This window comes from Pseudophryne corroboree, chromosome 9 (assembly GCF_028390025.1).
Source record: "Pseudophryne corroboree isolate aPseCor3 chromosome 9, aPseCor3.hap2, whole genome shotgun sequence".
NCBI classification, from domain to species: Eukaryota; Metazoa; Chordata; class Amphibia; order Anura; family Myobatrachidae; genus Pseudophryne; species Pseudophryne corroboree.
Genome location: NC_086452.1, coordinates 457,379,959 through 457,392,968, shown reverse-complemented (window position 1 = coordinate 457,392,968; position 13,010 = coordinate 457,379,959). Strand labels below are relative to the sequence as shown.

The 13,010-nt window shown below is 48.0% G+C and overlaps 1 protein-coding gene across 2 annotated transcripts in view; it reads right to left on the bottom strand.

Annotated features, from left to right (window-relative positions):
- GRIP2 (glutamate receptor interacting protein 2) overlaps nucleotides 1–13,010 on the bottom strand; it is a 594,020-nt gene that overhangs the window by 493,993 nt on the left and 87,017 nt on the right. The window contains exon 1 of one of the 2 annotated variants that reach the window (XM_063941246.1): nucleotides 7,928–8,380. The exons of the other annotated variant lie outside the window; for it this stretch is intronic. Coding sequence (XP_063797316.1) covers nucleotides 7,928–7,982 — 55 coding nt within the window. The 5' untranslated portion in view covers nucleotides 7,983–8,380. Of the gene's footprint in view, nucleotides 1–7,927; nucleotides 8,381–13,010 lie in introns of those variants that run through there. 2 annotated transcript variants of the gene reach the window in all.

The following is a 13,010-nucleotide window of genomic DNA, read 5'->3' as shown; positions in this document are numbered from 1 at the left end:
TGTCTGGGCGAATGCTGGGTGTGTTTATGACGTCAAACCAGGAACGTCAAGCACTGAACTGATCGCAGATGCCGAGTAAGTCTCGAGCTACTCAGAAACTGCACAGAGATGTCTTTTCGCTATATTGCGAATCTTTCGTTCGCAATTTTAAGAAGCTAAGATTCACTCCCAGTAGGCGGCGGCTTAGCGTGTGTAAAGCTGCTAAAAGCAGCTTGCGAGCGAACAACTCGGAATGAGGGCCTCTGTGAGCAATTTACTACAAGAGCATGTTTTTTGCCCAGCTTGAAGAGCCATAAAATAAACCTGGAAAAGACTAAATAGCCGCTCACCAGTACAGAGCCTGGTTAAGCATTCCGACCGCTCTAGGCTAATACACCACAAGTATCCCATGATCACTACCACCTTCATGTGTTCATTCACATTCATGCAATAAATCAGTGCAAAATGTATTTCATTTTAAATTGGGTCAAACTGGTCACCATATAAGAGAAAGAAGAAGGATTGTGGATTGATGGGATCTATTATAGCGCCAAGGTCATAACCTGATTCCCTAGCATAACCTTATCTGTGTGGGGTTTGTATGGTCCCCACATGTTTGTGTGGGTTTCCGCCCTTATTCCTATGACATACTCATAAGTACCGTAAATTGGCCCTCATTCCGAGTTGTTCGCTCGCAAGCGGATTTTAGCAGATTTGCTCATGCTAAGCCGCCGCCTACTGGGAGTGAATCTTAGCATCTTAAAATTGCGAACGATGTATTCGCAATATTGCGATTACACACCTCGTAGCAGTTTCTGAGTAGCTTCAGACTTACTCGGCATCTGCGATCAGTTCAGTGCTTGTCGTTCCTGGTTTGACGTCACAAACACACCCAGCGTTCGCCCAGACACTCCTCCGTTTCTCCGGCCACTCCTGCGTTTTTTCCGGAAACGGTAGCGTTTTTTCCCACACGCCCATAAAACGGCCTGTTTCCGCCCAGTAACACCCATTTCCTGTCAATCACATTACGATCTCCAGAACGATGAAAAAGCCGTGAGTAAAATTCCTAACTGCATAGCAAATTTACTTGGCGCAGTCGCAGTGCGAACATTGCGCATGCGCATTAAGCGGAAAATCGCTGCGATGCGAAGATTTTTACAGAGCGAACAACTCGGAATGAGGGCCATTGATTGGATTGCAATCCCGATTCGGTTGCAACTGAAGTTCTTATCTCCAGTGCGTGTGGCAGAGCCGAAATTCACATGAAATTTGCAGCCTAATTGAGGAGGAAGGGGGTGTGTGTGTGTGGGGGGGGTGGGGTGGAGGGAGGAAGCGCCTCTGTTTTTGGGGCATACAGCTCTGCTACACATGCGTTTGCACACTTGCAAAGCAAAAATACACTCCCCTATGGAGGGCGACTGTCTGCTCGCAGCAGTGCAAAAAAAAAAAACCCTAGCGAGGGATCAGGTCTGAATTGGGCCCCATGTGCACTGCAGGTGGGGTAGATATAACATGTATAGAGAGAGTTAGATTTGGGTGGGTTATTTTGTTTCTGTGCAGGGTAAATACTGGCTGCTTCATTTTTACAACCCAAAAATTAAAACCTATCTACCCATACCTCCCAACTGACTCGATTTTCGTGGGACAGTCCCATTTTTTTAGGACTGTCCCACTATCACACCCGCGAGGCCACAGTGTCCCGCGGTGGGGGGGGGGGGGGGGGGGGGGGAGGCTCCTGCACTCGCTAGCAGAGCAGCTGTGAATAGACGGAGGGAGAGGGGGCATGCCAGCAGCTCATAGAGCGATGGCCATGCCCCCGTAGTGATGGAAAATGGGGCGTGACTCACGACCCCCCACCCAGTGAAGCCATGCCCCCTTTCCAGTAGGCCGCGCCAAAGTGTCCCTCCTCATCTCCTCCCAATGTTGGGAGGTATGTCAACCTAGTCACAGTGCTACCACCAAAATCCAGAAATATCTCCTATATGATTATAAGGGGCCTACGTACTAAGCCTTGGGGGTCTATTTATCACCATCCGCATCTGATGATGTGGATGACAGGTGATAAACTATACCAAACTCGCACTGCGATAATTGAGTACATGGCAGGGATATATCAATTATCGCATGCAGGGACAGAGCTTGCGGAAAAAATACCCCAATGTCCTGCTGCGTATGCTCCGCTGTCTGTCGCTACCACCGCCACCGGGATCCCCCCTAACCCCATCAATACTACCCCCTCGTCGCAGAACAGCCTCCCCCTGTTTATACTTACAAATCGCAGGAGCCGGTGTCCGCTGCTTCCAGGAGGTTGCCGGGCGCCGGATCCTTCTTCAGTGCTGTGACCCCCGGTGCTGTAAAGTGAGCTGCCGCTTTGCAGCATCACTTTACTGCACTGGGGGTCACAGCACAGCATATGGAGGACCCGGTGCCTGGCAGCCCGCATAGAAGCAGCTGACACCAGCTCCCGGACAGGTATGTTTTATGGTTTTTTTTACACTGTGATCAGCTTGTGTCCATCGGACACACAGAGCTGATCACTGGAGCCCGGTCCCCGCTCAGCTTTCTCTCTCTTTTTTTTTTTTTAGTAAATTCGGCCACATCGCATTTCCCATTATAAGTATAGGGAATGCGATCTGGGTTACTAAAAAAAAAAAAGACAATTATAGGGTTTGCCCTTTAATACATTGGACTGATACTAAAATAATGTGAAAAGGGTGTGAAAAGGGTGTGAAATCACCCTTTTTCACATTATTTTAGTAAAAATAATGTTAATAAATAGGCCCCTTGGAGAGAGAGAATGCATACCTCCTAACTTTTTATTTCTATAAAGAGGGACACACACGCGGCGAAGCCGCGCACGCTCCCGAAAAAGGGGCGTGAACTAAGAAAATGGGCGTGGCTTCGCGGAGGATCCACGATCGCGAGCCACGCCCCCGTTTTCGTCACTGAGGGAGTATGCCCAGCGCTCTGTGAGCCGCTGGCATGCCCCCTCTCCCTCTCCCTCACCTCTCCCTCATGCGCACAGCGTCTATACACCGCTGCTCTGCTAAGCAGGGCAGCGAGTGCAGGAGCCTCCAAACTGCCCCTCCCCCCCACCACAGGACACAGCGGGACAGTCCCCAAAAAACGGGTCTGTGCCGCAAACTGTCCCGCGAAAATCAGGACAGTTGGGAGGTATGGATAATGTGTAGAGAGGCAAAGACCCAGCCAATCAGCTCCTGTCATGTTACAGGCTGTGTTTGAAAAATGACAGGAGCTGATTGGCTGGTACTTTATCTCTATCCCATACTTACCGACTTTATGGCTGCTCTCTCCGGGAGAGAGCAGCCAGGTCGGCTCAGCAGGAGGCGGGGCAGTGACGTGACGAGCAGAGGGAGGCGGACCAGAGGCGGAACAGGGCGTGGTGGAGGCATAATGGGGGCATGGCTGATGTATCACATCATGTAAGCCACACCCCCCGCTGTGTAATGCCGCTATTACCAGCATTCTACTGCAGGGGGCTTGGCTATGAAGATGCGATTCAACAAGAATTGCGTTGTCGACTGCCCGGACAGCCAATTTTACTCGCTATGTGGGCGGCCGGGCAGGGGGGACCCCAGAAATCGGGAGACTTGCCTGCTCTTCCGGGGGGCCGGGAGGGTCACAAGATTTTTGGGAGCCTCCCGGCCATTCTGGGAGCGTAGGCAAGTATGCTCTATCCACTTTATTACTTTCCAAGGCTTAGTACATAGGCCGGCCCTCATTCCGAGTTGATCGCTCGCTAGCTACTTTTAGCAGCCATGCAAATGCATAGTCCCGCCCACGGGGGAGTGTATTCTCGCTTTGGAGGAGTGCGAACGCCTGTGCAGCCGAGCGCAGCAAAAACATTTTGTGCAGAGCAAGACCAGCCCTGTAGTTACTTATTCTGTGCGATGTTTGCTGCGACGAGTGACACGGTAATGACATCAGACACCCGCCCAGCAAACACCCGGCCACGCCTGCGTCTTTCCAAACACTCCCAGAAAACGGTCAGTTGCCACCCATAAACTCTCATTTCCTGTCAATATCCTTGCGTTCGCCAGTGCGAATGGAAGCGTCGCTAGAACTTGTGCAAAACCACAAAGCTCTTTGTACCCGTACAATGCGCGTGCGCATTGCGGTGCATACGCATGCGCAGATTAGCCCCGTTCTGCCATGATCGCTGCACTGCGAAATTCCGTAGCGAGCGATCAACTCGGAATGACCTCCATAGACCCCAATAAGTGTAATAGAACAACGGTCTGTATCACTTCCTAGCTTTGCATGTAATAGCATCAGCCATACATACATTGGCAGTATCTGTACCCTCTCCAATTATCTGAGTTGGTATGGAGAGAGGGTAAATATGGGCAGGGGAAAAGGTAGGGGGTGGCGGTCTGGGGGCCACACCTGTGTACTCGGCACGACAATTTCTGATGACAGCCCCGAGTGTACATGCCACAGTCACACAGTGGAGGCCGTTGGTAGGCTGAATCCGCATTCTTAAGGACGCATCCAATCACTATGAGCCAGTAGCACTACAGCTTGTCTCAGTGATGTCACTATTTTCTAGTGAATTGATTGGCTGCATCTTTAGGAATGTCGGTTCAGCCCACAAAAAGTCCCCCTCCGCCATGTATACAGCCGTAAATCAGAAGATTAATCCATTTGTAGTATTTTTCTCACTTTTGCCTGTATTTCTCTATGTCTAATAATGGCAAATTTATATATATATATATATATATATATATATATATATATATATATATATTTTTTTTTTTATATTTTTTTTTTTTAATATATATGGTTAATGTCCCGTGTGGTGTATTGGAATACAAGGTATGCACTGTGTGAAGTCTAGGGTGGTCTGGATAGTCTGTGGTGGCATGGGTATTTTTATAGTGGTAATTATTACTATTATCCTTTATTGATATGGCGCCACAAGGGTTCTGCAGCGCCCAATTACAGAGCACAGAAACAAAGTAATCAAAACAGGAAAACAGTGACTTACAGTTGAAGACAATATAGGACAAGTACAGGGTAAGTAAACATAGCTATAGCAGAAGATGACACTGACATAAGTATCAGGGTGGCAGAAAACTGCGAAGTTTAATGCCGTCAAAGATGGTTTAAGTAAGACAAGGATAAGCACACGTGAGAGCTTACATTCTAAAGGTAATTATACTGTAGCATATGGTGGTATGGATAGTCTATAGTGGTATGTATAGTCTATGTGCATGGTTAGTCTATGGTGGTATGGACAGTCTATGGTGATATGTATAGTCTATACTGTTATAGATAGTCTATGTGCATGGTTAGTCTATGGTGGTATGCATAGTCTATGGTGGTATGGTTAGTCTATGTGTATGGTCCGTCTATGGTGGTATGGCTAGTCCATGTGCATGGTTAGTCTATGGTGGTATGGATAGTCTATGTGCATGGTTAGTCTATGGTGGAATGGATAGTCTATGTGCATAGTCAGTCTATGGTTGTATGGATATTCTGCGCTGGTAAAGGTAGTCTATGTGCAAGGTTAGGCTAAGGTGGTATGGATAGTCTATGTACATGTTTAGTCTATGGTGGCATGGATAGTCTATGATGGTATGGAAAGTCTATGTGCAGGTTAGTGTATGGTGGCATGGATAGTCTATGGTGGTATTGAAAGTCTATGTGTATGGACAGTTGATGGTGGTATGGATAGTCTATGGTGGTATGAATAGTCTATGGGGTATGGATAGTCTATGTGCATGGTTAGTCTATGGTGGTATGGATATTCTGTGCTGGTATGGGTAGTCTATGTGCAAGATTAGGTTAAAGTGGTATGGAAAGTGTATGTGCATAGTTGGCATGGAGAATCTATGATGGTATGGAAAGTCTATGTGCATGGTTACTGTATGGTGGTATGGAAAGTCTATGTGCATGGTTACTGTATGGTGGTATGGAAAGTCTTTGTGCATGGTTACTGTATGGTGGTATAGAAAGTCTATGTGCATGGGTACTGTATGGTGGTATAGAAAGTCTATGTGCATGGGTACTGCTGTGGGCATGCGCACAGCGTCTATTCAGTGGAGTCAGAGGGAGTCAGAGGGAGAGGGAGCATGCTAGCGGCTCACAGAGCGCTGGGCATGCCCCCTCAGTGACGAAAATGGGGCGTGGCTCGCGATCGCGGGTCCTCCCGCGATGCCACGCCCCCTTTTCATAGACCACGCCCCATTTTCGAGAGCGCGCACGGCTTCGACGCGCGAGTGTCCTGCTCCACAAGTAAAGAAAGTTGGGAGGTATGTGGTATGGAAAGTGTATGTGCATGGTTACTGTATGGTGGTATGGAAAGTCTAAGTGCATGGTTACTGTATGGTGGTATGGAAAGTCTATGTGCATGGTTACTGTACGGTGGTATGGAAAGTCTATGTGTATGGGTACTGTATGGTGGTATGGAAAGTCTATGTGTATGGGTACTGTATGGTGGTATGGAAAGTCTATGTGCATGGGTACTGTACGGTGGTATGGAAAGTCTATGTGCATGGTTACTGTATGGTGGTATGGAAAGTCTATGTGCATGGTTACTGTATGGTGGTATGGAAAGTCTATGTGCATGGTTACTGTATGGTGGTATGGAAAGTCTATGTGCATGGTTACTGTATGGTGGTATGGAAAGTCTATGTCCATGGTTACTGTATGGTGGTATGGAAAGTCTATGTGCATGGTTACTGTATGGTGGTATGGAAAGTCTATGTGCATGGTTACTGTATGGTGGTATGGAAAGTCTATGTGCATGGTTACTGTATGGTGGTATGGAAAGTCTATGTGCATGGTTACTGTACGGTGGTATGGAAAGTCTATGTGCATGGTTACTGTATGGTGGTATGGAAAGTCTATGTGAATGGTTACTGTATGGTGGTATGGAAAGTCTATGTGCATGGTTACTGTATGGTGGTATGGAAAGTCTATGTGCATGGTTACTGTATGGTGGTATGGAAAGTCTATGTGCATGGTTACTGTATGGTGGTATGGAAAGTCTATGTGAATGGTTACTGTATGGTGGCATGGATAGTCTATACTGGCATATATATTCTCAGGTTGAATAGATAGCCTCTACTGACGTGGACAATCTATGGTGGCATAGGTCATTTATTATTATTATTATTATTATTATTATCCTTTATTTATATGGCTCCACAAGGGTTCCGCAGCGCCCAATTACAGAGTACATAAACAAATAATCAAACAGGAAAACAGCAACTTACAGCTGACGACAATATAGGACAAGTACAGGGTAAATAAACGTAGCACCATCAGCAGATGACACTGGAATAAGTATCAGGTGGCAGAAGACTGCTGGATTTGGTGCAGCTGAAGATTATTAAAGTAAGAAAGGATAAGCACATGAGGGAAGAGGGCCCTGCTCGTGAGAGCTTACATTCTGCAATGGCTAACACGTAAGTAGAACAGGACTCATATGAAGTGTGAGAACAGGTCACATTCTCAGCTCTGTGTGTAATATAAATGAAAGTTAGTCTCTCTGGGAGTGATGACGTCAGGTCACTGTTTTTCTTTATAAAGGTTTAATTGATGGACAAGTTAACACATACTGCACCAGGTACGGGTCACTGGTTGCTGTTTTCAGCACCTACAAGGAATCCAGCCTACTCATGCAAAGATATCATTATTCTGCTGCCTGATTCAACTTCAGCCCATCCATTATTCACATACTATATAACCCAGGGGATGCTGCTATAGTCATTACTGACAGACAAATCCACAGCAAAGCCATAAAGCTGAATAAGAAATTCGGCAACTGAGTGGTTAACGCGCAGGAAGGCTAATGGAAGAAACAGACCGCCGATCAGGCCTGCTGTCTTCCAGCGCCAAAGTAGTTAAACAGTCTGAACACCTGACTCTACACATGGAGTACCGCGTATCCTAATCACCAATTAAAGAGCCTCTCACTTACCATCATCCTGCATCCTCTGCAAACAGAGAGACAGGTTTCTCCTCCAGCCTGGCATCTTGGCACATGTGCTGAAAAGGGACAGCCTGGCCACCGTCTCCGAGACTCAACGGCGTGTTCTGGCGGAAGGGTCGTCTGCTGTTGAGGCTTACCATCTGGATGAAGCGTGCCACATTAATGCACGGTGTGGCACGGTGGTCTCGTCACTGGTGATTCCTCCCGGTGATCCCGTCTCCTCCTCTCTTTCTATGAAGTACTGTCAGTTCGCTGTCACCAGTTTTCCCTTTGTGCAGGATCCCTGGTCACTGGCTGTAGTGCGGCACCCTTGGCTGCGCTGTGCCTGCTAAGCTGGCAGGTCCTACGAATAAGGAAGGCTGGCAGTGCCCTCGTGGAGGGTGCCCTACTGGAGCTATGTACAGCTGACAGCCCCTCAATTCCACTGGACCTTAGGGCTCTGCTTGCTTCCTCCCCCTGCCTTGTTCAGTAGCCACCTGAACAGCACATCCCAGACAGTGAGGATTGTACTATATGGGAAGAGATCTGAGGGGAGTCTGGCAGAGACAGCTCACATGCATCCTCTGGCATAGCCCCAGGCTAGGTAATAATACTTTGCTTAGATGCAGTTAAGAATCATTGCATATTAATGTATCAGACATACCAAGCTGGAAGACAGGGGGCTAGGCTACGTCCAGAAGTGGGGGTCTGCATGCCTCCCGCAGGACAATAGTACAGTCTGACTCCCAGGAACAGATAGCATTTCTGCCCAGTATTATCCCAACAGTCAGTAAGTATCAGAGGTGGATACTGTAGGTAAATAATAGTAATACCTGATCCAGGAGTGCCATATGTTTCCTAAAGGCACACAGCAGAATAGGAAGACTTCACGGCTGACCTGCAGAGCTTGCAATCCAATGAGACATTTGAAATGATTTGCAACATTTAAATTAGTCTGGATAATGGGAGAAAGCCTCTGAGCTGCGCATTATCCTGGGTACACGGCATTAGTAACCCCGAAACATAATAAAGGCAAAGTTTATGTATCAACAGACTGCCAGTCACATTAGATCCTTACCATATTTCATCCACTCTATCCTAAGATTACACTACGCATCGGACATGTGTCAGTGATGCGAACCGGCTAACAGGGAGCGTTTCTCGCTAGCGTGCTAACAAGGGTCGTGCGTCTACACAATTAATTTGCAAATTAATCACCAAATCTCGGCTGTCTGAGAGTGGCGCACGGATGAAGGAATTAAAAGTGGAATTTGAGCACAAGATGTGAATTATTATGTGCAGTACTGTAATCGCTGTAGGAATATATGAGGAATTGGTGCAATTACAAATGGATAAACATAATTAGGTTGCAGAACTGACACTGGTAAAGACTGATACATTGCAGACAAGATGTCTTCAGAAACAGACAAAGTGCCGCTATGGCAGCGTGAAAACGAGGCTTACACATGTCTACTGATTCAGCATGTGCATACGTTCCCTGTGTTGCCGTGCCAGCCCTCAGCTGCTATTACTAGATCTGGGGGCTGATCCAAGTGCTGGGAAGTGGATGATCAGAATAGTCTTATCACTCAGAGGCTGACAAGGGGAAGCCCCAGGGTCATTCGCACGCAGCAAAAGTGTAAAGCCACAGCGCAAATGTCCTGCTGTGAGATCACCTGACTGCTTTTGCGCCAGCGTGGCACGTTTTACGTAAACAGCATTTGAGGCCTAATTATCATATAAAATATTTGTGTCATACCCACCGAAAACACCAATTTTCTAGCCTACGGGTTACATTCCGCAAAAATTGCCGGGATAGGGTTCCAGGCAACGATTATCAAGTCTAATCACAATAATACCGCTTTCACATCGCATTAAGCGGGTCGCACCCAGGACTTGTGCACGGGTCCTTCCCGAGGGCGTTCCGTGCGAGACCCCTTTCAGACTGGCGGCATGAATGCAGCATATTACCGGGTTGGTGACATCTGCGGAGGCAGCCCGTTCACACTGCAACTGAACCCGGGAATAACCCTGTTTTATTCCCGGGTTTAAATATCTGGTCAGTCGACCCCAGAAATTGTAACATACCCCTTTCACACCGCACCTCGACCCGTGTCGAGCCGGCAATATATTGGGTTATTTTGGCGGTGTGAAAGGGGTATAACGGACAGACAGTATCTGCCCCTCTACATCACTACTAAAGGACTTGAGTTGTGCCCCACCGCTAAGGTACCAGGGATTGAGTCTCACCGTTATGCTTATAACGGGTAACGCTTCTGCGCGGTGGGGCAAATTCACGCACACTTCAATCAATATAATAAAAACGTAAAATACAATATTGACAGAGTTAATAATAGCGCAAGTAATATCCCGTCACTCCCGTGAATCATGAAAAGTTACATTAAAAAGCAATGGGGGTAATTCTGAGTTGATCGCAGCAGGAAATTTTTTAGCAGTTGGGCAAAACCATGTGCACTGCAGGGGAGGCAGATATAACATGTGCAGAAAGAGGTAGATTTGGGTGGGTAATTTTATTTCTGTGCAGGGTAAATACTGGCTGCTTTATTTTTACACTGCAAATTAGATTGCAGATTGAACACACCCCACCCAAATCTAACTCTCTCTGCACATGTTATATCTGCCTCCCATGCATAGGTGTGCGCAGGGGGGGTGCCTGGTGCGCACAGGCACCCCCTAATGTCCAGCAATCCGTTCTCACATGCCTGATGCAGCGATCGCCGAGCAGGCTGATTACTGTCCCCTCTGCGCTGCACCCTGTCAGGACTGCATTACTGACTGGACGCCTGGGTTAATCAAGGGTGCCACTGCCACCGGCTTTCATACTCCCGCCTCCACCTAAATGTACAAAAACAGCATGATGTGACGTGATGACATCATGCTGCTCGCACGCCCACCCCTCTCCTATTCTATGCCAACGCCAGCCACTGATGAGGATCAGCATGCAGCCAGCGTTCCTCTTAGGAAGACAAATTCAATACTGGCAGACGGCCGGCAGCAACATTGACACGTAACGCGTTTTTCCAGCAGCAGCAGCACTAGTCTGCGACTCAGTGTCAGTGAGTGACTGCAGCTTGCAGGGGAAAGAGAGGGGGAGCCAGACCAGGCTGAGGAGCAGCAGTGTAATTGCAGTGAGTGCCACCAGGGGTGTGTGTTTGGTGCACACCACAATATCTGACAATGCATCTGCATTATTAGGATTGGTACAAGGGTGGATATTTTATATTACGTTGACCGTCAATAGATGGTTCTAGACACACCCCTCCGACGGTGCACCCCCTAATAAAATGTGCTGCGCACGCCTATGCTCCCATGCAGTGCACATGAACCCTCATTCCGAGTTGTTCGCTCGCAAGCTGCTTTTAGCAGCATTGCACACGCTAAGCCGCCGCCTACTGGGAGTGAATCTTAGCTTAGCAAAATTGCGAACAAAGTATTCGCAATATTGCGAAAAGATTTCTCTGTGCAGTTTCTGAGTAACTCGAGACTTACTCTGCCAGTGCGATCAGTTCAGTGCTTGTCGTTCCTGGTTTGATGTCACAAACACACCCAGCGTTCGCCCAGACACTCCTCCGTTTCTCCAGCCACTCCCGCGTTTTTCCCAGAAACGGCAGCGTTTTTTCGCACACTCCCATAAAACGGCCTGTTTCCGCCCAGAAACACCCACTTCCTGTCAATCACACTCCGATCTCCAGAACGAAGAAAAAACCTCGTAATGCCGTGAGTAAAATACCAAACTTCATAGCAAATTTCCTTGGCGCAGTCGCAGTGCGAACATTGCGCATGCGCAATTAGCGGAAAATCGCTGCGATACAAAGAAAATTACCGAGCGAACAACTCGGAATGAGGGCCATGGTTTTGCCCAACTGCTAAAAAATTTCCTGCTGCGATCAACTTGGAATTACCCCCAATGTTAGGAGGTCAGACTGCGATGTGATATTTACACCCACATAGTACATCCCTTCAGAGTTCTGCTACAACTTACCCGGGCCTGGGGCGATCACACATCGGGCATGAAGAGAGAGGAGGCTGCTGCTACTCACGCTGCTGTGTGTTGTACGCAGATGGACCAGTAGCAGCAGCCTCCTCTAGGGGGGGGGGGGTCATTCCGAGTTGATCGCTAGCTGCCGTTGTTCGCAGCACAGCGATCAGTGTAAAAAACGGCTAATCTGCGCATGCGTATGCGCCGCAATGCGCACGCGCGACGTACGGGTACAAAGAGCATCGTGGTTTTGCACAGGTTTTAGCGAAGCTTTCAGTCGCACAGCACAACGCAGGAAGATGTGGGCGTTTCTGGGTGTCAACCGACCATTTTCAGGGAGTGCTTAGAAAAACGCAGGCGTGTCGGGAAAGACGCAGGCGTGGCTGGGCGAACGCTGGGGGGGTGTGTGACGTCAAAATCCGTCCCTCTGTCGTTAGAATCAACGCACACGAAGAGTAACTACAGGGCTGGTCTCGTCTTGCACAAAATTATTTTGCAGGCGCTCTGCTGCACAGGCGTTCGCACTTCTGCAAAGCTAAAATACACTTTCCCGTGGACGGCGACAATGTGTTTGCACGGCTGCTAAAAGTAGCTAGCGAGCAGTCAACTCGGAATAACCCACTAAACTCCTACATTATGTACTGATGTAGAGTTATACAGTGGCCAGCGGTTGTGCAGTGACTGCCCGTCCCCCTGAATCTTCCTCCCTTCTAATGCATAGTATTTTTAACCACCCATCCCCCCCCCCCCAGTACCTGGGCCCGTCACACCCCAAATTACCCAAGCCTGTCATCCGTCACCACTCTGGACGGCCCTGGTTGGGAACTATCTATTGGCACAGGTGCAAACCTATTATACGATGCACTTTGATCTCCGTTGGCTGTCGTGCATTCCATCATGGAATACTTATAGCATAGCTGGTCGGGGTTTGGTTTTTTAGCACACTCAAACAAAAATAATAGGTGTTTTTTTTTCTTTTTCAAGACCGGCTGATAATACATGAAATGATACATAGAGGATTTCACAAACCGTGGTTATACGGTGTTCAATGGAATACCATGCTGAATTCCCACAGTATTGTGAGCTAGGGGC